Genomic DNA, 25,344 nt, shown 5'->3' with positions numbered 1-25,344 from the left:
TGGAATTCTTGAGAATTGGCCATCCCAATGTGGTGCTACATTAATAGCCATAATTTTCCATGGGATATTAGTGCTGAAAGACATATGGTCTAACCCCACTGTCTTCCAGACCAGCAAACAGGGAACCAGAGAAATTTCACAGAAACCAGTTCAAATGATACACAGGAGAAAAAGAAAAACACGTACGTCGACAAATGCATCACATTTGGGTGTCAACCAGAATGAGCCTGTTTCGTTGTCATTTGGAGGCAGGGGAAATGTGTGGGGGCACGAATAAGCCTCCTTTAGAAATAACGAAGGGCTCATTTATGAAAAAGGCAAAAAGTCTGCTGGAAAGTATATACTCTGACGGATGGTAAATGTGTTTTCATTTTTTATTAGAGAAGTTGGAAGTTTAATTTCAATATTGATGGTAACATCATTTTCTCTGCTTTGTTCAGGGGAACACACAGAATCAATTTGTACAAGCATATACAACAATTCAGTTGGTGTTTTGTGTCCTAAAATCAGTAATCTGATTAGTTCTAGACTACCAAGTTTCCATGCGCTCCTCCCGGCTTGGGCGGCATGGCTTGATTCCCCGCAGAATACTTTTTCATGCACTGTCTGCAACACAACTATGGCAGGCTTAAAGACCATGCAGATTAACACTGTAGCAAATTGTTTTGATATTTAACAGACGTAAAAAGGTTATTTCCTGATATGAAATTCTGAAAATCTGCATAAATATTTTTGTGTAAAATTAAATTAGTTATGTATTTTTTTGAAACTAGAACTTGAAGTATCAAGAATGCCCACATAATTCATATACACATATATATAGACTTTTTCATTATGCTAAAAGTCTTCATAGTCAAATTATATTCTGTGCCATACATTTTATTAAACCAGTATTTATTTGGCATTAGGTTAACTGTATCTGTATGGATTAGTCTTAACTGGTGCTTGTGTATCATGCAAACATAGTTCTGGTATTCCTGTTTACTAATCTCATCATGTGGCAATACGTAGATGATTTTGCTCTAACAGTGTGAAGTAGGAGTATAAATATTTTATACATGGTCACATTTACAAACGTTTGCCAATTACCACTTCACGATCTTTATGGTGTAATAGTGTATTATAATGTCTGGAATCGGCAGAAGCAATTCCTATAAAGCAATATCAGATGTAAACTTTCTTAACATGTGCCTAACAGAGTTCTCCCTTGAGCACTGATGAGTTTTGGCACAGGTACACTGTTCTACTGTTTTTTATTCTAATAATTTCCACAACTTTTACAGGAACTTAGCTTCTTACGGCATGGCAGAGACATGGCACTTACTGATGAGGTAACTCAGATGTAGAAAAATTCTGCAAAATTTGTCTAGCAGACTGCCACTTCTGCTGATGAATTTGTAGACAGAGTTGGTTTTTCTCCCCCTAGTGCATGCACTTGATATTCAATCGCTAATGCACTATTTTTGCTGCAGCTCAAACATGTCCTAATGCATCACAGAGCAGAGTTGTGGACACCAAGCTCATTCACTTGTGATGGTATTTTATAGCAAACATGTTTAAGTTGTAATATCAAGGGTGAAACTCTGCCTTATTGGGCTAGTAATTTGGGTGGGTTGGGAGCTACTTATGGTTGGCCAAGGAGATCCAATACTCAAAATGTTAAATAGAAATATGTAAGTCTCGGTGGTTTCAGGTAACATCTTGGCTGGGCGTAAAGGAAACCCACAGACAGCAGCCTTCTTGCATGAACTCTGTGTTGGGAAGCTTGGGGGTGATCTTTTGATGCTGTGTGGTTTTGGGGCTTCAGTTTGCGTTCTGGAGTTTCACACTACTGTTGCTGGTCTGCGGTCCATCTCGGCTTCCAACTTCACCATCTGCTGCATCTCCTTCGCCTGTAACATCAGAAACATGGCCTTACGTGTTGAAATTCTCGCTCAAAGGCATGTAGCCGCCCCGGCCTCTCTTCTCCCGTAAATTCCATGCTGTCACTATGTCCCTTGCTACTCAAAGTGAGGTCTGTGGACCAGGACCTTGTGAGAAATGCACAACCTTGGACTCCAAGGGACTCCATCCCACACCTACTGGATCAGAATGTGCATTTTGACAAGATCTTTAAGATATCTGGATGCACATTAAAGCTTGTGAAGAACTAGTTCTCCATAGCACCAGGAAAACCATTTGAAAAGAGGCTAAGCCAGGCCTTCAATAGACTACCTCACATCAAACCATTTGATTTAGATTCTACAGATGGACATGTTGCCTTGGCTGTGTATAATTTGAACTTTTAGAACAGGTGTTTCTTATGCACAGTATTTTCCCCAAATAGCCTGAAATTTAGTTAACTCCCTAAGAATCTGATGGAGAAATTTAGTTGGGAGCATATCACATTGATTTGGCTGGAGTGCCTTGCAAATACAACATCACAGGAACGTGTAGGGTTCCTGGAATCCTATTGTCCAAAAATTATCCCTCTGGGCTCTCACTTCAAGGTAAGTTTTTATGGGCTTCCCCAGGAAGTAAGCCATGGTGAACTTGGTCTCCTGAATTAAGACTGTCACTAAGACAACCAGGGGGTTTGGGAGGTAGAAAGGAGTCAGATGGGGGCAGATTCTGTGTTTGGCAGTATAGGGAAAATTAATTGGCTTATTTCAACATTTACTCTCCAGCTCGTTCCTGGATGCTTATGCCCAAGCCAACCCATGTAATTTTTGAGGGAATAAGAAAGCATCCCTTTCCTCTTTGTGTGACATGCCACTTTGAAATAAAGGACATTTCAGAATGGAAACATGGTAAAGACATAACTCAGAGGACTCTGAAGTGTGTTGATGTTACTACTCAGGTCTGCTTAGGTATTCCAACTAAATAGAAGGTCAATGGGGGGGGGGAGGTTGGTCAAATCTGAACATCATCCAATAGGCATCTAGAGGTCCCAAAGAGGCCCTGTTACAAAACCAGTATGACCCATGGACCATACAGTAATTTTCTTATTATTTTTATATTGTGGCTTCAAGTTTCCTTTTGGCAAAGAGGATAGAGTAGTACCAAAGAATTTTATCTTTCTGCTCAAATATGGGATGGACGGTTCCCTCTACCTAGATATTCTTCTATGCCTGAAGTATACTAATACTCTAATAGAGAAATGAAGAAATGGAGAAAAATATACAAACATGAAACCATGACACAAACGGTATTCATAAGAGAGGACAGTGAAACATTATCAGCACTAGAAATTAAATACTTTTATGTTCAATAAATAGTAACAAAAGATTCCCTGTGCTTTTCCCCATTTAGCATTTAAAGGCACTACTGAACACGGTCATAGAACGAAGAATCATATGACAATAAAGGACTATTCTCAGAGCTAAGTTCTCATAGAAGCAGGGTGACCATGCATTCCCATTTGGACAGTTCCAGTTTATGCCTGTAGTCCTGGCAATTATGAACATCACCCTCTTTCCCTCTCAAAATGATCCTGGTTCAGATAATAAATTATACGGTCACCTTACTTATAAGAGGTGATTAGGGTCCTTGGCAGACCAGATCTAGCAGAAAGCATGACAAGGGTCATAACACTCTATAATGTTTCTGCACACAGACCATAACTCTGTCATTAAAAAAGCACCAATGAACTTTCTAGTAGGGTGCTTTAAAATTAATTGCAGTCATATTAATGTTTGGGAGAGATCTGACCTCGTGACCCAGAGTTAGCTGTGGTCAGTCCAAATGACAGTCATATATCACTGTTCTTGATGTGTAGGTATATCGTTATTAGCATGACTTGAGTTTCCTAGGTCTGTAGTAGGAAACGTTGGTTCCAACTCCCTCAGAAATCATTCTCTAAAGATTTTGGGCATGTCAGTTTGTATATTACATCAGAAGTCCAAGCATGACATGATCAAACTTTTACATCCAAAACCTTGAGATACTACTTAGCTATGAGCAGATATGAATCATAAATGGAGATCGCCCCGAGAACACTAGCATAGCTGAGAAGGAAAGCAATGTCTTGCTGATTAGAGTTTCAGTCCTACCTTGCGTTTGGGACACTGCATGGCAGGATTTCAATAGCTGTTTGTACAAAAATAGTAATGTCAAAATTGAGTCATACATATAAAACAAAATAAATGAATACTGAAGTGAACTTGAAAAATGAATGTAAAACCATATACAGAAAAGCAAAAAAGCTAAGAATAAAACATGTATACACCCATCAGTGACAAACTCTCCCCAAATTGATCTCAACAGAAAAAAAAAAAAAGAACAAAACAAACAACCGATGCCTAAGAGCCCAGACTGTGCTTCTCTTCCTCAGCAGTGATTGGAGGGGGGAGAACCCACCTTTTAGCAAGAACCCTCACTTTATTAAATGGTAGGGTTGATGACAAAAATCAATTTTTAAAGCTTGGGTGTGAAAGTAATGGAGCTGTTGATGTTTGGAATGGTACATGTGAGGATGATGAGATACTTGGGAAAACAGTAGAAAACGAGTCCCTGACCTTTGGACTTTTAAATGAAGCATTAGCTGACCAAGTAGGCAAGGCCATTAGATGACTTAAAAAGAACACAGGAGGTTAGGATCTAGAATCAGGGCCAAAATATATTAAAACTTGACTTGTTTCCACCAATGCCCTCAACGCTGGTGTAGCTAATTAAGGAGATCCATTCCACACTCTGCTTTGCAGGGATGGGGTGAACCTCTGGGAGTTGGGTCATAAGGAAGCAGTAAGAAGCCTTAAAGGGAGATATAAGGGATGAATGTTAAAATTATTTTATCTTTGGCTTAGAAGCAGAAAGTAGTCTTTGGGTTTAACAAAGGTTTGGGAGACTGTTCTAAAAATTTAGGATGTCTGGAAATAAGGGAACTTTTCTGCCAATGAAGTGTTTAATTGGCTATGAAGGGAGCTCTCCTACCTGGTTCCAGCCCATGCCTATTATGAGGGAAGAAATGGAGTCACTCACTCTATCTTTTGCACTATGCCTGGGACAGTATTGTAACACAGAGTAACTGAGAGCTCTCTGACTGTTAAGTTCCAAACAAAACCACACTAGAAAGATCTGGGACTGGATTTTTTACTGAACAGGGCATGTTTTGGTAAAGCAACGCTTAACACAGAAATTCAAGTCCAAATTCTACCTTTTCTGGAAGCATCAATAGGATACTGTGAATTTCTTGTCATAGAATCTCACTGAATCTTCATCAAATCTCAAGCTTTCTCATATTCTATGCTTTCCTAAGCTTCTGTGACTCAAAGTATCAGTTGTGGGTGGTAGACACTGCTTACAACATATTGAAATGCATTATATCAATTTTTGGATCAAAAAGCCACTATCCTCCCAATATTATCAAGCCAGTTATCACTAATATATTTTAATGCAAGAACTCTGGGGTGGTTTGAATTACCCATGTATTAGGATAAAAGCTCCAAGTGATTTTTTTTTATTATGTACTTTGGCTCTGAAATTAAAAACACTAGGTAAGCATATTCTCTAGCTCTGATATCCACCACTATTGTAGTAATGAGTAATTTTTAGCACATTTACATTCTTTAGTCAAACTTGTTGCTAAGCAACACAGTGATTTCCAAGGAGTTTCTTAATTTAGTTAACTGCCTTACCTTCATTTTGCCTTCTTCTGAGAGGCATCGTTATCCCCACCCAGCCCTGAATCACAGAAGTAGGTTCTAACATTTTGGAGATGGTGGCTTTACCTTTATTCATATTCCCATTTTGCCCATGGGAACACTTCCTGAGAAGTGCTTTAAGACCAACAACATAAGCTAGGTAACTCGTACCACAACGTGATGTATCTATGAGATGGTCAAATGAATTGGACCCACAGGACAATAAAACATTTATTGTCCCCCTTGAGGATCTGTGGACTATTCATGAATAGAAGTATTTAGCTGAAAAGGAAATGTGAAACATAACTCAGAAGTATGTTGATGAATAAAACTTCTGTCCACCAAAAAGTAACAAATCTGAAACCAGAAGTTGGATTTACTTGTTACCCAACTGCAATACAAAAAGAGAAGATTTAAGGGTTTTGTTTTACTTTCTAAAAGATACATTTTAGCATAATTCCAATCGAAGTGTTTTTCAAAAGGAGCCATTTACTCTGAGAAATACATCTTAAAGAGGATTGCTTTGTAGATGAGGAAATAGGAAAGAACAATGTAGTACACGTTTCATCAAAACCTCTTGACAGTTCCTAGATAGAAGTAAATTATCTAGATAAAAAAACTTCCAAACCAGCATACCTAAAAACTGAAATTTGAACTAAGATAGACTCAAATTTAACCTTTCATGGAGGGTCATTTTGTCTTATAAGCTGGTGGTAGTGCCATCATACTGAAATGAGACTGGATGGCCAGTGGACTGTAGCCCATTTGGGAAGGACCCCACCTGCACTATTCTTCGGGTAAACATACATATATATCTTGGTGTTGGTATATGCCCGATGGCTAACTAAAGAGTTGGGTTTGGGGTAACTATGTGCCTTGCTGGAAAAAAACAAAAACAAAAACAAAATACCAAGAATATGGTATCCACTCACGTTAGGTGGCTTGTAGAGTTTTGGTCAGCTCCTTTCCTTGGGTCCCGCTAGTAAGCCCTAAGATGGTTTTATGACTTTTAAGACTGAACTTGAAACCAGGTGGTTTCTCTCATCTGCTTTTAAATAGACTATCACATGTGCCTAGGTTGCAAATTAGAAAGCTCTAAATGAAAATGGAGACATAATTTGTAACCTGTTTTCTCCTCTCAGGGACATCACTATTAGAATCATCACAATCTATTCCAAAGACGACTTCAGAGTCTCTTCCTCCCATGGCTACATTCCTCTCCCATTTCAGAAAAGGGTATTTTCTGTTCTTGTTTGATGCAATGGGGAAAATACAGTAAAAGGGATCACATCCTAGCCACCCTTCCATGCTGCTACTCAGGCTATGGGTTTTAGCAGAAGGGTCACTATCTGCAGGTACGGCATCCACCCCCAAACCTGGCTGGCTGTCTATGTCTTTTTATGCCCTTTAGGTAAAATACCTGCTCATTCTGTTTCTCTAGGAACTCCAGGTGTTCAAGCTGGACTTTTTTCAACTGATCCATTTCTTTGGACTGTTTCATGGCGAGCTGCAAAAAAAAAAAAAAAAAAAAAAAAAAAAAAAAAATTCGGATAAACTTTGGATGGAAGAGGTATGACCGTTAAGTTTACAATTTAACCCAGGGAGATAATTATTTAAAAAAATCATGAAAAGTAGTCTGACAACTGGAAGAGTATAACCCCCTAATTCTTACTGGGAAGATCTTTCCTGCTAAAATAATAGAGTACTTAGGTGCAATTAAAACTTGGCTCCCTTTTCCGTATAAAATAATGCCAAATTAATATCTTAAAGATTTTAGTAATAGATTATTTAGTTCTCAGGGAGCAGACAAGAGAGGCTAGAATGTTTACAGAAAAATCAAATTAAACAAATTAGCCAGAAGTCTGATATCTAAGCGTGAGTTATTGTTTACAGCGCCAAGAGAATTATAAAATACTTACTCTCTTTCTTTCTTCCAGAAACTTTTTGGTGTTGCTGCTATTTAACTCCCTGACTCTCCTAAAAGTAATAGGTACAAATATCAGTTGGCAGCTGACATTGAATAGAACTGACATAATATTAAAGTCCTATTCCATTTAATTATATGGATGGAATTACCACTTTTCCTAATTTTTGTGGAATTTTGAAACCTATACTGTACAGTGGAAAATACAAACATCTTTGTATCCAGTCAGATTACTCAATATTAATGTTTTGCCATATTTGTCTTGTATTTTTAAAGGAAACAAAGTGTTAGAGATATAATTAAAGCCCCTTTTGTATTTTTCCTGATTCCAGTTTCTTTCTCTCTGGACATAACCACTATTTTGAATTTGGTGTGGACCTTCCCATCTATGTTTTAATATTTTTATTCCAAGGGCACCTGGGTGGCTAAGTCGGTTGAGCATCCAACCTCGGCTCAGGTCATGATCTCACGGTCTGTGAGTTGGAGCCCTGTGTCGGGCTCTGTGCCGACAGCTCAGAGCCTGGAGCCTGTTTCGGATTCTGTGTCTCCTTCTCTCTCTGACCCTCCCCCATTCATGCTCTTTCTCTGTCTCAAAAAAATAAATAAACGTTAAAAAATTTTTTTAATAACACATACAGGTGTTTCTCAAATTTTCACGCACCTACAAATCTAGTGGAGATATTGTCAAAACCACTGATTGCTGGGCCCACCCCCAGGGGGTGTGATTTAGTGGCTTTGGGGTGGGGCCTGAGACTCTGCATTTGTAACCAGCTCACAAGTGATGCTGCAGGTCTGTATTGTTTTGTGTATTTTCCAAATTTACCGAAATGGTAACATATTCTGGGTTTATTCATGTAACTTACTACTTAACCTAGAATTTAGAGATATGGCTGTGTTTAAAAGCACTTCATTATTTTCATATGCCATATGGGTTTTTCCATTTATGAAGAGACTAGAATATTTCTAGTTGGCCATCAATGACAAATGGTAATGATCTGGTGCACAGGATCCTGTGATGTGTGGCACAGGGGCTATTGATTAAATAAGTATAGTGTGTATCTTCTTGTGCATATGAGCAAGGATTTCTCTACGGTATAGACCTAGATTTGCAGGTTGGTAGGGAATGAATGGCTTCACCTTTACTCCAAAGCACTTGTCCTTATTTGCACTCACAACCAGTGTCTGAATGCTACTTTTCTGCATGTCTTTGCCTGCTCTTGGTACTACCAGGCATTTACTTTTGTGTCAGTTAGTTTTGTGAAATGGCATCATTACCAGGGAGGCTGTAGTGATCTTCATGACTGAATAGACCTCTGAGTGAATTTCTCTAATAGCTAGAGGTCTATTGTGGTTATCTTGTTCTTTTTCAGTCAATTTTGGACATTTATATTTTCCTGGGCAATTGTCCATTCAAGTTTTCAGACTCACTGGTAGTATTCTCTATAGTAGTCTTCATTTTCAACAATATTATTTCTGCAGTTATGCCTCCTTTTTAGACTTAAGATTACGAACTTGTGCTCTTTTTTCTTCTTGCGCAGTCCTGCTGGAGGTTCACTGATCTCATGGGATTTGTTTTTTCAAAAAGTAAGCCTTTGTTTTTGCTGACCATCCCTATTGCTTTTTGTTTTCTACTCTGATACTCTTTTATTTCTCCCCACCTGCAATCTTTGGGTTTACTCTAATTTTATTACTCTAATTTGGGCATTTCTAATTTTATACTCTCTTGGGTATGTAACTCATTAGTTTGCATTTATTTAAAAAACTCTATACAGCTAGGCTATAATTTTCACTCTAAATAGCACTTAAGCTACCTGCTTTTCTTAAGGTGAAAACAAGATAGGGGCACCTGGGTGGCTCAGTTGGTTAAGGGTCTTTGGCCGCTTAAGAGCCCGACTTTAGCTCAGGTCATAATCCCATGGTTCATTGGTTCGGGACCTGTGTTGGGCTCTGTGCTGACAGCTCAAGGCCTGCTTCAGATCCCGTGTCTCCCTCTCTCTCTGCCCCTCCCCTGCTTGCATTCTCTCTCTCAAAAATAATCATTAAAAATTTTTTTTAAAAAAGGTGAAAATAGTATAGCAACTTTCAAATAAATAATACAGTACTCTTAGCTATAGTCACCATGCTGGATATTAGATCCCCAGAACTTAATCCTCTTATAACTGGAAGCTTGTACCTTTTAACCAACATTTTCCCATTTCTCCACCCCATTAATTCCTGGAAACCAACATTTTATCTGCTGTTATGAGCTTGGTTTTTTTTAGATTTCATACATAAGTGAAATCATACAGTATTTGTCTTTCTCTGACTTATTTCACTTAACATTATGACCTCAAGGTCCACCCATGTTGTCACAAATGCCAAGATTTCCTTTTTTTTTAATGGCTGGATAACATTCACGCACACATGTGCATGGAAAATCATTTTTTCTTTATCCATTCATCGGCACTTGGGTTCTTTCCATGTCTTGGCTATTTGAATAATGCTGCAATGAACACAGGGGTGCAGCTATCTCTTTGATATAGTGATTTCAGTTCCTTCAGATAGATACTGAGAAGTAGGGTTGTAAGATCATATGGTATTTCTATTTTTAAGGAAGCTCCATATTTTTTTAATAGTGGCTGCACCAATTTACGTGGTGCCAACAGAGCAGAAATGTTCTCTTTTCTCTACATTGTCACCAACAGTTGTTCTCTCTTGTCTTTTTGATAAATAGCCATACTAACAGGTATGAGGTTTTATTTCACTGTAGTTTTGATTTGCATCTCCCTGATGATTAGTGATCTTGACCCCTTTTCATGTATCTGTTGGCCATTTGTATGTTTTCTTTGGAAAAATGCTGTTCAGGTCCTCTGTCATTTTAAAATCAGGTTGTTTTGTTGTGAGTTGTAGGAGTTCCTTATATATATTTGGATATTAATCCCTGATACATGGTTTATAAATATTTTTCCCATTCTGTAAGTTCCCTCTTGATTTTGTTGATTGTTTCTTTTGCTATATGGTTTAGCTACCTTCCACACATTGATAGAGAGTACTTGTATTGTCATTCAGTTATAAATATTGCCTAATTTCTGTTGAAATGTTGTCTTCAACTCAGAAATGGTGTTTTTCAGTTTTTTTTTGTTTTTTGTTTTTCAGTTTCTATATATCTTTCATAGCTATCTGATTATAAATTTTTAATTTCATATATCTTTCATAGCTATCTGCTTATAAATTTTTAATTTCATTTCTAAGTTCTTTCTTAAAGTGGACACACAATGCGTGTATTTAGAAGACAACCATTTTGCACCCAGAAATTATTTAAAAAAAACAGCCATTTGTAGATGTTCTAGAACCACCTATCACTGGAGACAGAGTTATAATAAACAAGTATATTACATCAAAGTAAAAAAATTAAAAACAAAGTGGACGGAAGTCCACTTTGTAACATACTTGAAAAAAATGAAAAAGAGCTGTTTAATAATTAGCACATTTACCCTACTGAATTCTGTATTTCACTTTGGACAGTCGAAAATAATTCAAATTGATGAGGTTTTATAATGGCTGGAATACTCTGTTTTTGAGCTAAAGTAGACAATGTCATTCCCATGTATCTAAGGCTCTTAAAAACTCCTTTTCTGAGAATACATAAACTAGACCCACAATAGGATGTTGCAAATAAGTATTGATTAAGCTGAGTAATAATTTCCCTAGATACTCCACATTGATTGGGAAATTTCTGAGGCCAACATTTTAAAAAGTCAATTCATTTCCAGGTCATGCTACTGTGAAATTCCATGTCCTATTGATGACCCATTCTCAATTGTACTTAATTCAACAAAACTTCAGTATGAAAATGCACTGGATGGTATTACACTTTATACCTGATTGTATTTCAAGTTTAATATCATTATTAATAATGGCGAAAAAAAATCAATGAAATTGAGGAAGTTGGACAGCAGTTCTTGCCCTGTTCAAAACAAAGAGGAAACATCAGGTACCCACAAAAGTCCATGTAAGTGAAACACGGGTGCTTTCCTCTGCAGCTGCAAAGTTCTCCAACAACTCAGCTAAGGGAGAGTTAAGTGACTTGAAGCCCTAAACATGCTCATGTCTCAGTCCCAAGAGATAATCTTCACTTTGCTCTGTATTTTGCGATCACTGGTAATCAAGTGCTATTAATTACCTCTCTTGGATAACATGACTATTGATGTCCTCTCAAATCCCCTACACTGCCTTTGCCTAAAGGGCTTGCATCTGGGACCTTCTCTGGAGGTCACATAAACCTTCCCCAGCTCCAGGAGGCCAGTGACTAACACAGAAGTACAAAAGCCAGACCCCCCTGGTTTAAAGGGATGTGTGGTACAGATCTTACTACAGAGCTTAGGATCAGCCTAAAGAGGGACTGTCGCTGAGAACAACATATCCTTGCTTAGTCCCTGCCTTTGACCCTTCCTACTTTTCCTACTCCTCTTTTCTGAAGATCCCTTTCTCAGTAAATGACATGCACCTAAATTCTTGTCTTGGTTTCTATTTCTAAAAAAAGCCAACCAAGATAAGGTCAAGCCAGAAAATCTGACTAGGGACCTTGGAGATAATCCCTGATATCAAGGACAGCACAGGGCAAATCAAAGGAAGACCTTCCTCCTACACTCGCTATTCAGAACCACCCAACCAGACTGGGCTTATACCTGAGCAGGTGAGATGCTTGTGGGATGGATGACCCAATGGAATGTGGGAAGGATATTTTGCCATATTTTATACAATTTTGTTTGTATATGAGCACACATATACTGAATGTAAATTCAATTGATTGTTTTACTGGTGGTAGTAAGCAATCAGAAGACAACCATTCTATAGTAACAGTAAATCTTCACAGCAGTTATAATAGCCGAATCCTTAGTCAAAACTCACAAGGATTTTGTATTTCAAATGTGAGTATGTGTGCATGCACACACATACACATTACTGAGTCTATGCCTCCTAGTCAATGCTACATGCCCACAGTGAATGTTCTCAGACTTACCTTTCCCGTTCTGCTTTATTCTTGATAGATTTATCTTGGCTGATGGCTTTGCTATTTTCCATAGAAATCTTAGCCTGGTGTGCTCGCATTTCCTTGCTTTCCCTAAGTATTAAAAAGAAAACAAACAGGGATGGGGTGGGGGAAATGGGAAGTTAGTGTTTATCAGATTCAGAGTTTCAGTTAGGGAAGATGAAAAAGTCCTAGAGATGGATGGTGGTGATGGCTGCGTAACAGTGTGAATGTACCTGATGCCACACAGTTAAAAACAGTTAAACTGGCAAATTTTATGTTATGGACATGGAACTATAAGAAAATAATAAATAGGGGCATCTGGGTGGCTCATTTGGTTGAGCGTCTGACTCTGGATTTCAGATCAGGTCATGGGATTGTGTCCCGCATGGGGCTCAGGGCTGACAGCATGGAGCCTGCTTAAAAGATTCTCTCCCTCTCCCCGACTCATGCTCTATCTAAAATAAAAAATAAATAAATTCATCCAACCATTCATTCATTCTACATATAACAACAGTCCCACTGTTGTTTTTTCCCCATTATTGAGCTCATTTCCCCATTCTCACTTTTTTCCCCCCATTATTGAGCTCATCAAGTTATTTTGCATCCTGTGAAAAGGCAGGAAAGAGCCTGAATCCATGAGATGTGGAAGTGGGTTACCTACTGAGAAAGTAACAGTGATGAAATGGGATGAAGAGACATTATGTTTGCCCATAAAAATATAAAGATTTTTGAGCTTTGCCCTACATTTCTTGGGACCAGATGGTCTGGAAGAGAGACAGAGGATGTCGTGACCCTCACAAGTGACCTTCATGTTTTCTGACGGCTCATGGGAATGAAGGAGACTAAATGATTTCAAATAAGCACAGGAAGTAAGAAAAAAAGGTTGTTGACATAAGGCCACTGATGACCGCGTGTGCCAGAATGTCTGTGTGCACATGACAAAGACTCCTGGGTTACTTATGTGTGTATTAAAGGTATACAATTTAGAACACTGAAATGAGTATTATTAACAGAGAGTTTTTTCTGGAACCTAGGGGGGTCTCCTTAAAACCCTGGCTGGAAATGAGTGACCAAGGAATCAGGTGTTCTAAGTAGTATCTGTACTATATCAAAAGGGATAGATAACACTGATCCCCCAGACGCAGGAATATGCATAGAAACTCCTAGGCCCAAGAAAATGGCTCTCAAATTCTTCCTCAGTTTAGTGTTAGTAAATCAACCATTTCTTTATTCATTCATTCGACAAGCATTTCTCAATGACCGAATGTTGCTGACCAGTATTAAAAAGGCAGTATTTTTATTTTGAAAGAGAGAGAGCGAGCGAGCAGGGGAGGGGTAGACAGAGGGAGAGAGGATCCCAAGCAGGCTCCGCACTGTCAGCATGCAGCCCAACATGGAGCTTGATCCCACGACTCTGGGATCATGACCTGAGCTGAAATCAAGAGTCATACGCTTAACCAACTGAGCCCCAAGAAGGCCAGATTTTTAACCAAGAGCCACAGCTGTGATGGTGAAGAATGCACACAACCACAGGGTGCTTGAGAAAAGCTTAAACACTGCTGTTACTTGGGAAAACGCCCCTGCCGTGCATTTATTTTTTTAAGGTAAATTAGTAAATAGCTTATGCTCTCTTCAAATAACTTCCTAAGCAATGCAAGAATTAGTTACCTTTTTTCTTTTGGGCAATGCCTACTGTTGAGGCTAACTTCTTTTCTTTATTCAACTACAAGAGAGATTAGAATGGAGTGCCTCAGCCTGTGAAGTATCATTGAGTGAGGATAAGATACCTACAATCTGGTATTGCAGCAGGGGTCAAAGGCAGGGTACTGAACAGACCTTTTTGTGTACCAAATCAACAGCATCTCTAAGGGAAAAAAGAAAGACAACTTCTAATCCTATACAACTTAATAGAATGCTTTAAAATTGATAGGGTATAGGACATGAACCTACAGCAAACTTAGCATGGTATACCTCATTTTATTGCTTTGAAAGAGAAAATTGGGAACTATGGCAAAATGCTTCACATTCTCAGGGCTGCATCTGTCACTCCAAAATGAGGCTGGGAATTCATGAATGCACCCAGATAATTTATGCAGTTAGCGTTTAAAATTTTTTGTTTGCTTTGTTTGTATAATGCTTTTCTATTCTCTACTCTTTTGTGTATATCAATAGATCCTAACAGTGGCATACAGCAGGCATGAAGGGAGAAGCTAACAAGCTGTAACAAAGCTGGGATAAAAAGACGTAATTGACATCAACACTCTTCTGCCCCAGGTGAAAGTCCAGTTCATCATTTGCGGTATTTTAAATGCGATATTCCATTTGCTGAAGCTGGAAGAAACCCATATAAACTGATACTTCTTTGCTGTTTCTTGATTAGGCCTCTCTTTCTAAAATTCCCAGAATTCCTAATAATGTAAAGGGTCTCACCACATTTAGCCAGGGAGTGACCAGATCCAATCTGAGGTAGGAGCTGAACTGGTTGGTTTCTGTCTCCTGCTGTGTCTTTCTTTCCTACGAGGCTCCAGGCCACTTTCCAAAGCCCATTGTTAGTCCTACCACCCAGTGGAGCCTCCATGACCCCTCCGGAAGCAGCCGAGCTCCTTTGTGCTGTGCTGCTTTTTAGTGTGCATCCTATACTATTTGGAATTCAACTTAATTGTTCATGTGAGCGTTAATACCTTGCCAACACTTAAAACATTTTTTAATGTTCATTCATCTTTGAGAGAGAGAGAGAGAGAGGGAGGGAGGGAGGGTGGGTCAGAGAGAGAGGGAGATACAGAATCCGAACAAAGCGGGCTCCAGGCTTTGAGCCATCAGCGAGCCCGACACAGGGCTCGAACCCATGAACCCTAAGATCATGACTTGAGCCAAGGCTGGACACTTAGCCAACTGAGCCACCCAGGTGCCCCAACCTTGCTAACACTTGTAAGCACTTTGATGGCAGAGGCCATTTCTTATAGCTCATATTTCTTATCTCAACTGTATGACGTGATATGTGTAACAGCTCAGTATCTTATGTCAAGTTGATCTTGTTTCCTACCTTGGCTCATACATACACTCAATCCTATTACAAAATTAGGAGTTCGCTCTGGAGAAGGCTCACTTGCCTACCTGTCATGGGACAGTTTTAGCTGCTGGGTTTGCTGCTCGTGGGCGCTGATCAGTAGCTTTCTCAGGAGCTCACACTGCTGGCTGAGGTGCAGGTCCCGGATTTCTTGCTCCTCAGCACTGTGGGTGTTAATCATTTCTGACCACTCCTTTGTGTGCTGGGCCACTATCTCTTTGACCTGTGTGGGGAAAAGGGGATGGTGCCATTTGGAACTGTCACAGATCTGGTATGAACTGAAAACACAGCATCAGTCCTGTATTTCAAATCTCACCTACCAATCTGGTTGGTGAATCAGTAGATACTACAACAATAAAAAAACAAACAAACAAAAAAAAAACAGGTACTAATCCATGGGAATCAGGAGGTCACAGCTTATTAAAATAATCGATCACTTTGGGTCTAAATATTCAGCCGTGGACTGTGATTTCACTGCCTAACTTGTCCATGTTCCCTTTTGTCCAGACCTTGGGCTCCTTTACTGATTTGATCAGATTCTCCCCAGCTCCTCATGCCTTTCCAGCTTCATGTCCACAAGGCCACAGGTCTGAATGAAGAGCTCTGTATTCTCTTATTCCTGGCTCATGACTCACTGTGTCCACTCTAACAGATGCTGGGGTAGAAAGTCTTCCCCTCCCCACATCCATGCTCTTTGTAATGTGGTTTTGTACCTTCCCTCATATCAAGAGCTAGAATCCATTTCCCCACCTCCTGGAACCTGGCTGACCTTGTGAGTGGATTCAGCAAGGAGACAGTAGCAAATGTGGTGCAAGAGGAAGCTTGGAAAACGCTCCCCGTTCTGCTGTCTGGAACTCTGAGGCTACCCTGTGACAGAGCCTGTGCTAGCCTGATGGAGGACGAGAAGTCATGTTGGAAAACGCAACCAGCAGCCAGCTAGCCGCCAGATATCCGAGTAGAGCCATCAAGCCCAGCTGTCTGCAGACACATGAGTGAGCCTAGTCAAAATCAGTAGAACTACCCAACTGAGTACAGCCCAAATTCTGACCCACTGAGTTTTAAACTAATAACTGGTAGTGGTCTTCAGCCGCTACATTTTGACATGGCTTATTATGCAGCAAAAGCTAACTGATATCAATGCAAAAACTTTTACTTTCCTATTTGTGCAAAGCTTCTGAAAATCATGGCATGCTGCAGAGACATTAATTCTCAAACATTCCAGTTAAGAAGAGAGAAAGAGAGTGAAGAACAATTCTCCAAGACACATGGCTTACTGCCTATGTCACTTCAGGGTAGAATGGACACAAAATGCATAGCACCGAGAAGCTCAGCTTGAACAGTGGCGCTGCTCCACGCAGGCAGCAGGGCCACTGGGCTGGATGAGAGCTGCGTGTAGACTGGTTTGACCAAAAGCTAGAGCTGGGAGCTTTAAGAGTCCCCCTACCCTCTTTTATAACTATTAATGCTGGAGGAGTTATTTGTGTTCTTGACTGGAACTTAGTGCTCAGTTCCCCAAATATCTGCAAACTAATGAGTCTCCCAAGCTCCCATTTTCTTATGCAATATGAACAGTTGAAATCATCTCTTAGAATATCAGCTTTTCATTTTTTCCCCCATCCTAAACTTCCACAGCAAAGTTAGAATGGAATAAGTATCAAAGAGTAACTCAGTCCCTAAGTTGGGTGGGTTTCTTGTCATATGTTTAATGTTACTTTTATAGGGAAGCATGTTCTGTATTTTATACAATATTTCCTTTTAGTCAATGTACTGTTTCGCTTGATGCCCCTGAAGCAGACAACATAGATACATAGAAATGCGTATTTCAACAGATGAAGGAAAAGGTATTCCATGAAAGGGCTCTTCTCAAAGCCACTGAGTCTGGAACAAAGGTGAATGCTGAGATCCCTTGACTTCCCAGACTAGCCCCAAGTTATTGTTACTTCTGATTTATATTAGGTAGGGCTTGTAAAAAATTACAAAGTATCTTCTGCAAGTCTAGGCATTTTCTTACCTTAGATTTGTGATCTGATGTCAGTGTCTGAATTTTAATTTCTGTTTCTTTTTTCATTTCGAGACAATTACTTCCCCTGCAAATGGAAAAATCACAACTGTGTGCCAATGTTAGATATCTTCCCATCCCATGAGCCTTTGCTTCAAAGCTTTCTAATGAAGACAATTTGTTCATCAAACATGGGAGGCCATGGCTCATTGGGCAACATCAGTATTTCTAGTAACAGATGTATACCTTACAAAATATCTGTATCGTGATTACTCAATTCAACCACTACACAAAGAGACACTCCAGACCTAACAATGATTTCATTGTTAAGGGTATGTTGTCAGAGTTTCCATTTTGGTTCCTGCTTTTCTTTAGGCTATTTTTCATTTATTCAATAAAATATTATTTGAGATAAAAACTAGAAAATAGGTCCTCGGCCTTGAAGTGAATTTTTAAGCTCTTTCTGGTTGTAAAGCCAGATTTTTGTCTTTTACACATGCCAGCAAGGCAGAAAATAGCGTTTCTTGGCATCATAGGGCAATTTTTGCTTCTTATTCTATTGTGAGGAGGAAATATACAAGGCAATTTCCCAGCAACCATTACTACTTATTTCAGTGATTATTTTTTCCTTTTGTAATATCTATAGCACTGCTGAAACCAGAACAGGTTCTGAGCTTGTCTTCAGCATATATGCTCTGATGTATTATGCCCTAAGTCGGAATGCTTTGCGATATTACTGAGAATGTCTCCGAGAGAAGCATTATTCTAAAAATGCTAGGACTTCATCAAAACTTTTACCTCTCAAGGGCTGGCACTGAGTATGCTTTCTCTTCAGTCTGCTATTTGGTGAGCTTGTAGCATCGCAGAAATATCCCCTGGGCTTAATTCTAGACAAAATCTTTTATACTAAATGCAATGATAGGTTTTCTTTAACAGTCTTATCTGGGGACATGGGCTAAAGATCCTTGTAACATTAAAAACTAAGATTGTATTTTTGTCTCCAAGAGTAGATCAACCTTAATATTTATTTTATGGTGATGCAAAATGGTTTCTGTAATTTCAAAATTTCCCAACTTCAGCTTGTCCTTCCTTTCCCCTCCATTCATCTTAAAAACACCTGAGTTTTCCACCTGGGTGGAAAACACAGGAGAGACATTAGTTACTGTGTCATCTACCAATGGCTGTCGAACGTGAATAAAGCTCTTCTTTTCCACCTCAATCCCTGCCTTCAGCTGAATGAATCTCTTAATTCCCAGGAAAAACTTTTTTTTTTTTTTAATTTATTTTTGGGACAGAGAGAGACAGAGCATGAACGGGGGAGGGGCAGAGAGAGAGGGAGACACAGAATCGGAAACAGGCTCCAGGCTCCGAGCCATCAGCCCAGAGCCTGACGCGGGGCTCGAACTCACGGACCGCGAGATCGTGACCTGGCTGAAGTCGGACGCTTAACCGACTGCGCCACCCAGGCGCCCCAGGAAAAACTTTTAAAGAACGCACAGTCAAGACCAAGTTCTTCCTTGGCCTAAACAGTCAGCTTCACTGTGCGAAAAGACAAAATATAAAAAGGTGAAAAGCCTCCGGAAGGAAATAAAGAGCCATTACCCCTTCTTCTTCATTGCCTTCTCTAGGATTTTCTCATGCGTCGACTTCTCTTTGTCATACTGTGCCACAATTTTGTCAACCTGTGTGCAATGCAGCTTCTGCATGGTGCTGTGCTCCTGAAGAAGAAGAATCTGTAGTTACAAGCTGAATCTGTAGTTACAAGGACTCTTCCTGATGGTTAGTAAACTTCACCTATGTTGGGCTGGCATGATTTTCACCAGCTTTCCCAGAATCTTGGTTTAGAAATCAAGGAGTAACCAATTCTGAGAACTGGAAGGATTTCCAACCTCCTACCCAACACAAGAGTTTCTTGAACAGGGATATTCCAACAAGGGAGTCCATAGCCTCAGCCTAATGAATGTGCCCCCCTCAAAGGGCATCCCTGCCTACTACAGGGCAGCACCAATCGGCCTCAAGTCCTGTCTTCTACATATCCATGTTCTTCATAGGACTTCTACGGTTCATCTTTGTTGTGCTGAGACACCTAATGAGTCCACAGCCCCTTTCACACATTGGTCCTCAAATACCCAAGTTCAGCTCCCATATTTTCTCTCTTTCACATGCTAACTATTCACATGTGACATGGCTTCTAAACACCCAGCACATTTTGGAAGGTCTTAAATACCATCACTCAATAGTGAGAATTGCCAGTGGGGTTGTCACTGTTATCTGACTGCAAATCCTCATCACTGGGATCTTCCACTGGCTTCCTCACCTAGGTGCATTCACGAGGAGGACATAGTGTCCAGGAGCTGTGGCCATAAGTTTTACAGATATTTCAAATATTTCCCCATCTGCTTCCTGTCATCATTGAAGTTGGGGCTGCAACACTTAGAAAATAAGAGTTTTTCCATAAACATTCTTTCCTCCTGATAACTTGGCCACAGTCAGTGACTTCTCTGAAGTCAGATATCCTTAGCTTCTCAGCAAGCCAAACAGAGAGGAAACCAGCACAATCAGTAATACCTAACTCTAAGTGATACTTGATGTTATATCCTAGTCTTACTCTTGAGAAACTAGGCAGATGGGATGGTACTGAAGACTGGAAGGGACAAACGTTGCTCAGGTTATGTAACCTCCCTCACAGTCCTATTTCCTTTTACTATTTTAGAGAGAGAGAGCACAAGCCAGTGCACGCACGAGTGAGCATGCCTGCATTAGTGGGGGAGGGGCAGAAAGAGAGAATCTTAAGCAGACTCTATGTTCAGCACGGAGCCCATCATGGGGCTAGATTCCAAGACCCTGGGATCATGACCTGAGTCAAAATCAAGAGTTGGACGCTCACCTGGGGCACCTGGTGGCTCAGTCGGTTGGGCACTGGACTTCGGCTCAGGTCATGATCTCATGGTTCGTGGGTTTGAGTCCCGCATCAGGCTCTGTGCTAACAGCTCAGAGGCTGGAGCCTGCTTCAGTTTCTGCGCCCCACTCCCCTGCTCACATTCTCTCTCTCTCAAAATTAAATAAACATTAAAAAAAAAAAGAGTTGGATGCTCAACTGACTGAACCACACAGGCACCCCTCCTTTTACTTATTTTTTAAATTAAGTGACTTAATTAAAAAAAAAATTTCTTCCTAAGTTAGGCTAGACTTGAAGGAAACCTAATTTATGAATGTCTTTAAAAGATTTCATAATTTCTTTATCCATTCATCAGTTGATGGACATTTAGGCTCTTTCCATAGAAACTTAACAGAAACCCATGGGGGAGGGGAAGGAAAAAAAAAAAGAGGTTAGAGTGGGAGAGAGCCAAAGCGTAAGAGACTCTTAAAAACTGAGAACGAACTGAGGGTTGATGGGGGTGGGAGGGAGGGGAGGGTGGGTGATGGGTATTGAGGAGGGCACCTTTTGGGATGAGCACTGGGTGTTGTATGGAAACCAATTTGACAATAAACTTCATATATTGAAAAAAAATAAAATGAAATGAAAAAAGAGATTTCATAAAATATAAAAGAAGTGATTTTTAACTTTTCCAAGATTTCCTAAGTTTCCCAGCACTGTTAGTCAATTAACATAGGACTTGAACTACAATTTGGTTATACATGTATTTTTCGGAAACACGTTAGTGCACATGTTCCTGGAATTTTTGTCCATTTGGATAAATATCTTTGGGAGAAGTAGTGGGGGAGGGTAGTGCTGGGTGGGGAGGTTCTCAGAACAGAAATTGACAACGGGGACAAAGGGTGGTCCAGGGTGATGCTATCTTGCTGTGGATTTGGTGTCAGGGAATTGTATGAAACAGCATCTTGCTTAAGCTGTGGTTGAAACACCTCATAAATCTAACATTCTCAATGTATGTGCACTTGGTGTTATAAACACATTTCAGCCAGGGTTTTTGCAATGTGGCATTGAGTTCAGGACATGGGATCTTCAATCTCAAATCCTGGGGCAAGTCACTGGGCCTCTTGATCTGTTCATCTTTGTAATTGGGAGAGCAATACTTAGCTCACAGGGATGTTAGGACTAAAAGTAAATATAGTATCAATCCTATTTCAAATGTCTGCTATATCTTATTCAAACTATAATAACCTGTTTATATTATTCAATATCCATGATAATATAGAGTGACTTGGGATAAGGGACAGCAATTAGAATAATTAAATCAGTAAACCTTCCCTCCGTGATGAATCAACTGCCTCAGGAATCAACATGTTAACGTATCCTTATTTGAATGGATTTAACTAAGCTTGTGTTGCTGTGGACAAAAACAAGCCTACCAGAACGCCCTATTATTAGTCTTCCTTTTAAGATTTAAAGGCATTATGCCTGCTCTGTACATGTGTTAATCTTCCTGGGCAAATAAATAAGAGGCTCTTTGCAAGTGCGGATTCAAACATGTTAAGAATCTTTCCTATGTAATCTTTCTGCTTTCCTGTTTCTTGCAAGTATCGAAGGGAGGGTGGAGAAGGTTGTTCCTTTAAATATCCTAGCACAGCACAAGAAAAGGAGAGGCTTTGAAGCTTGGAAGTTGACAGACTATTTCTTAAGGAAATATTCTGGTGAATCTTACTCACCCAATTAGATATGAATAAGGCTGTTTGTGCCAGAAAGGTGTTCATGATGGATTCCAGTAGATAAGATTATGCTCTACAAGGGTAGGGCAAGTCTTTGTACATGGCACAAAGGTTGGTACATAGCAGATGCTCAATAAATGTTTGTTGTATGAATGAAAAAAAATAGCAAGGGAAGACAGCAAGAGGACTTGGAATCTGGTCTTAGCTCAGCCAATCAGTAGCCAAATGGCTTTGTGAAACACACACTAATCTTTCCAGCCCTCACTTTATTAGAAAACTAAACAAGATCCAGTTGCACAACCTAATTTGTGGGTTGGTTATGAGCTGCAAAATTACCTAATATATGCAGAAATAATATGAAAGTTTAGAAGCATATTGAATTGCAATGATTACACGTAATACAAATAACAAGAAACTTGGTCTGGAAAAATGATCTCTGTGTTTCTCTATGTGCTCAAAATGATTCCTTTGTGGTATGCAGTGATCACAGAAGTGTTTGGGGATAATTAGCTTTCCAAATACCAACTTCTTTTACAAAGGAATGGGGTTCTAATTACTGATTATTGTCTGATTGGGGGTCAAGATTCAGCTTCCCAAAGTATAAAATAGAGGAACCAGGAAATAATCTCTCAGTCCATTTTCATGCAGAACAAATCTATCATTGACTTTATTCTTTGGTCATTAATTAAATCATGACATGCCATGGAAGAGGCATACATATTTTTTCATTCATTCAGGTCAAGAGTATCAAAATTAAATGTGTTCATTGAAATGTCAATCTCAATTGGGACACTTTGGGGAGAATGCATGTACAGCTTTTAGCAGGATTTGTACATTTCTCATTGGAGTGAAGAGTACACTCAGCTTCTTTAGGGAGAAACTTGCTACAATTCATTCTTGTGACTGATGGGGCAGTGGGTGTGAACGACTGCACCACAGATCCTGCTGGAAAATTGGAGTAAATCATGTTTGCTCAGCATGTGACTCTGAGGTCAGCAGTAAGCTGCCTCCGTGGGTGTTGCTGTGTCTCGGGCCCTTTCAACTTCATAACAGACTTATGGGTCTGGCATTGAGGTCTTATTATGAATTACAATTGACGAGTTTAACAGCACTCTTGATGTTATCAGCTAAATTGCTTGTATAGCAAAGAACAAATTTTCCATTAGTAGCTTTACTGAAATGCCAAATGTTAGTTTCTCAGGCATTTCATTTGACTCATCTGATGGTGATGTTGCAAACTGCTATCGCAGCGGATACATCCAGTCTATAAATGTTAAGTCCACTCCTCAAACTCACATGTGCTTTGAAAGAAAACTGAATTAGGGGCCAATATTTAAAGATATGGAAGTTCATCTAAGAGTCCAGATATTATGAGTCCCCTTTTGAGAATGAAGCTGGCCCATGGACTCTCAAGGCACCAATGGCAGGAGCTAAGTCTGACGTGCCTCTTGAATGGGAATGAATGTTCTTCTGCTTTCCATATCTGGCCAACTTCCTTCTTATTTGGTCCCTATAAGCATTTACATTGTAATTATTCCTCTAACATGTTATTGGGGCTAGTTAACCAACTTTGGGTTTTATTGGCTCTAAGAATTTGACCACATCAGACAATTGAAACGTACGCCCATTTCTTAATGAAAGAAACCCTATTTCTGGACTCCAGTGAGTCATGCATTAGGGGAGATGACTGTTGCTTAATTCTGTTTTTGCTGTTTTTGCTGTTTTGTCTCATCTAATGGACACTTGAAAACCATTTCCCTAGTTTCCATTTCAAATGGAGAGGTGGTTCTAGAAAGTGAGAGACACATAAAAGTCTGATTGCCAGCTGCACTCACAGGGTCAAAAACAATGGCCATTGACCCCTGCCATTTTCTAAAATCTAGGCATGTTAGCTAGCATCCTGATCTCATTTGAGGCTCAAATGGTCATTATCCCTGATTTTTCTCTTAGTATCCTAAAAGCAGCTCACATGCCTATTTCTGTGACTCTCCTGCAAGTGATAGATCCTCCTACACCAGAATTCCTCTTCCATCCTGTGGCTAACCTTCAAGTTTGAAAACAAGATTTCTTTTGCATATTACATTTGTGTCTTAAGCCACTGGGATTTAGCTCATGGATTCTCTGCTTCCCTGTAGGTCTAAGAAGTGGCGTTATTTACCTTAGCTGATGTATAAGAGGGGAGAGTCCCTGCAGTAATAATATGGACTAGGTAAGAGCCTCTGCTCTTAGCTGCCAACTGCTAAGGTTGATGCATGGATGCTGTGGTTGGCAGGGTACAGCCTGGGCCAGGTTCCCTCCTCAATAGTTACTTTATAACCCAAGGCCTTACAGTAGCAAATCTCAGCCCCATCTTAGGTCGCTTCAAAACAGTTAAAAACGTTTATAGATGTTTCACAAAAAGGCTGGGGGTATTTTTTCTCGTTTGACAACAGGTCAAAATCTGTTTTTTTAAGGAGGACTGGTCTACAGCTTGAAGGCAAGTGGGGGGGGTTCCACTAGGGGTCAAGGGACAATGAAGAGCGCCAAATAATATTCCTAAAGAAACAATTCTCAAAATTTAATTTTAATGTGTGAAGGAGAGGAGCTTATTTCCTAGGCCTCTTCTTGGTGATTATAACTAAGTCTCAGATGCAAGCATATGCATTTTTTTTACAAAGCCTCCAGCTCCTGGCCCAAGGATCATATGTTGAAAAAAACAGTTCCAAAGGAAGCCAAGATATTTGTGTCCTGATAGGGTCATGATGGCTCTTAAAAACCTTTTACTAAGACCACCAAGAATATGTGAGAAAGAAAAATCAATGTGTGAAAATTCAGGGGTAATGGAATTCCACTACTGGGTATTTACTCAAAGAAAACACTAATTAAGAAACATATACACATCTCTATAGTTACAACAACCAAGATGTGGCAGCAATGCAGGTGTCCATTGGTAGACAAACAGATAAGGAAGATGTAGGGTGAGTTACTGTGTGTGTGTGTGTGTGTGTACATAAACATATATGTAAGATGGAATATTATGCAGCCATAAAAAAGATGAGATCATGCCATTTGCAACAACATGGATGGACCTAGAGGATATTATGCTAAGTGAAATAAGTCAGAGAAAGA

General features: G+C 39.7%; 1 protein-coding gene across 6 annotated transcripts in view; it reads right to left on the bottom strand.

Moving 5' to 3' along the window:
* Positions 1 to 351: 351 nt before the first annotated feature.
* PLCB4 (phospholipase C beta 4) overlaps positions 352 to 25,344 on the bottom strand; it is a 424,450-nt gene continuing 399,457 nt past the window's right edge. For 5 of the 6 annotated variants that reach the window (XM_030310086.1, XM_030310087.1, XM_030310089.1 and 2 more), the window contains 8 exons: positions 19,228 to 19,343; positions 17,638 to 17,713; positions 15,674 to 15,849; positions 12,548 to 12,649; positions 7,541 to 7,598; positions 7,042 to 7,128; positions 4,032 to 4,068; positions 352 to 1,892 (listed from right to left, as the gene is read on the bottom strand). In XM_030310086.1, the coding sequence (XP_030165946.1) occupies positions 1,804 to 1,892; positions 4,032 to 4,068; positions 7,042 to 7,128; positions 7,541 to 7,598; positions 12,548 to 12,649; positions 15,674 to 15,849; positions 17,638 to 17,713; positions 19,228 to 19,343 (741 nt within the window). In that variant the 3' untranslated portion in view covers positions 352 to 1,803. The remainder of the gene's footprint in view (positions 1,893 to 4,031; positions 4,069 to 7,041; positions 7,129 to 7,540; positions 7,599 to 12,547; positions 12,650 to 15,673; positions 15,850 to 17,637; positions 17,714 to 19,227; positions 19,344 to 25,344) is intronic. The other variant, XM_030310090.1, reaches the window with a different exon arrangement.

This window comes from Lynx canadensis, chromosome A3 (assembly GCF_007474595.2).
Source record: "Lynx canadensis isolate LIC74 chromosome A3, mLynCan4.pri.v2, whole genome shotgun sequence".
In the NCBI taxonomy this organism is placed as follows: Eukaryota; Metazoa; Chordata; class Mammalia; order Carnivora; family Felidae; genus Lynx; species Lynx canadensis.
Note: the sequence above shows the minus strand (reverse complement) of the source record. Positions and strands in the feature narration are given on the sequence as shown.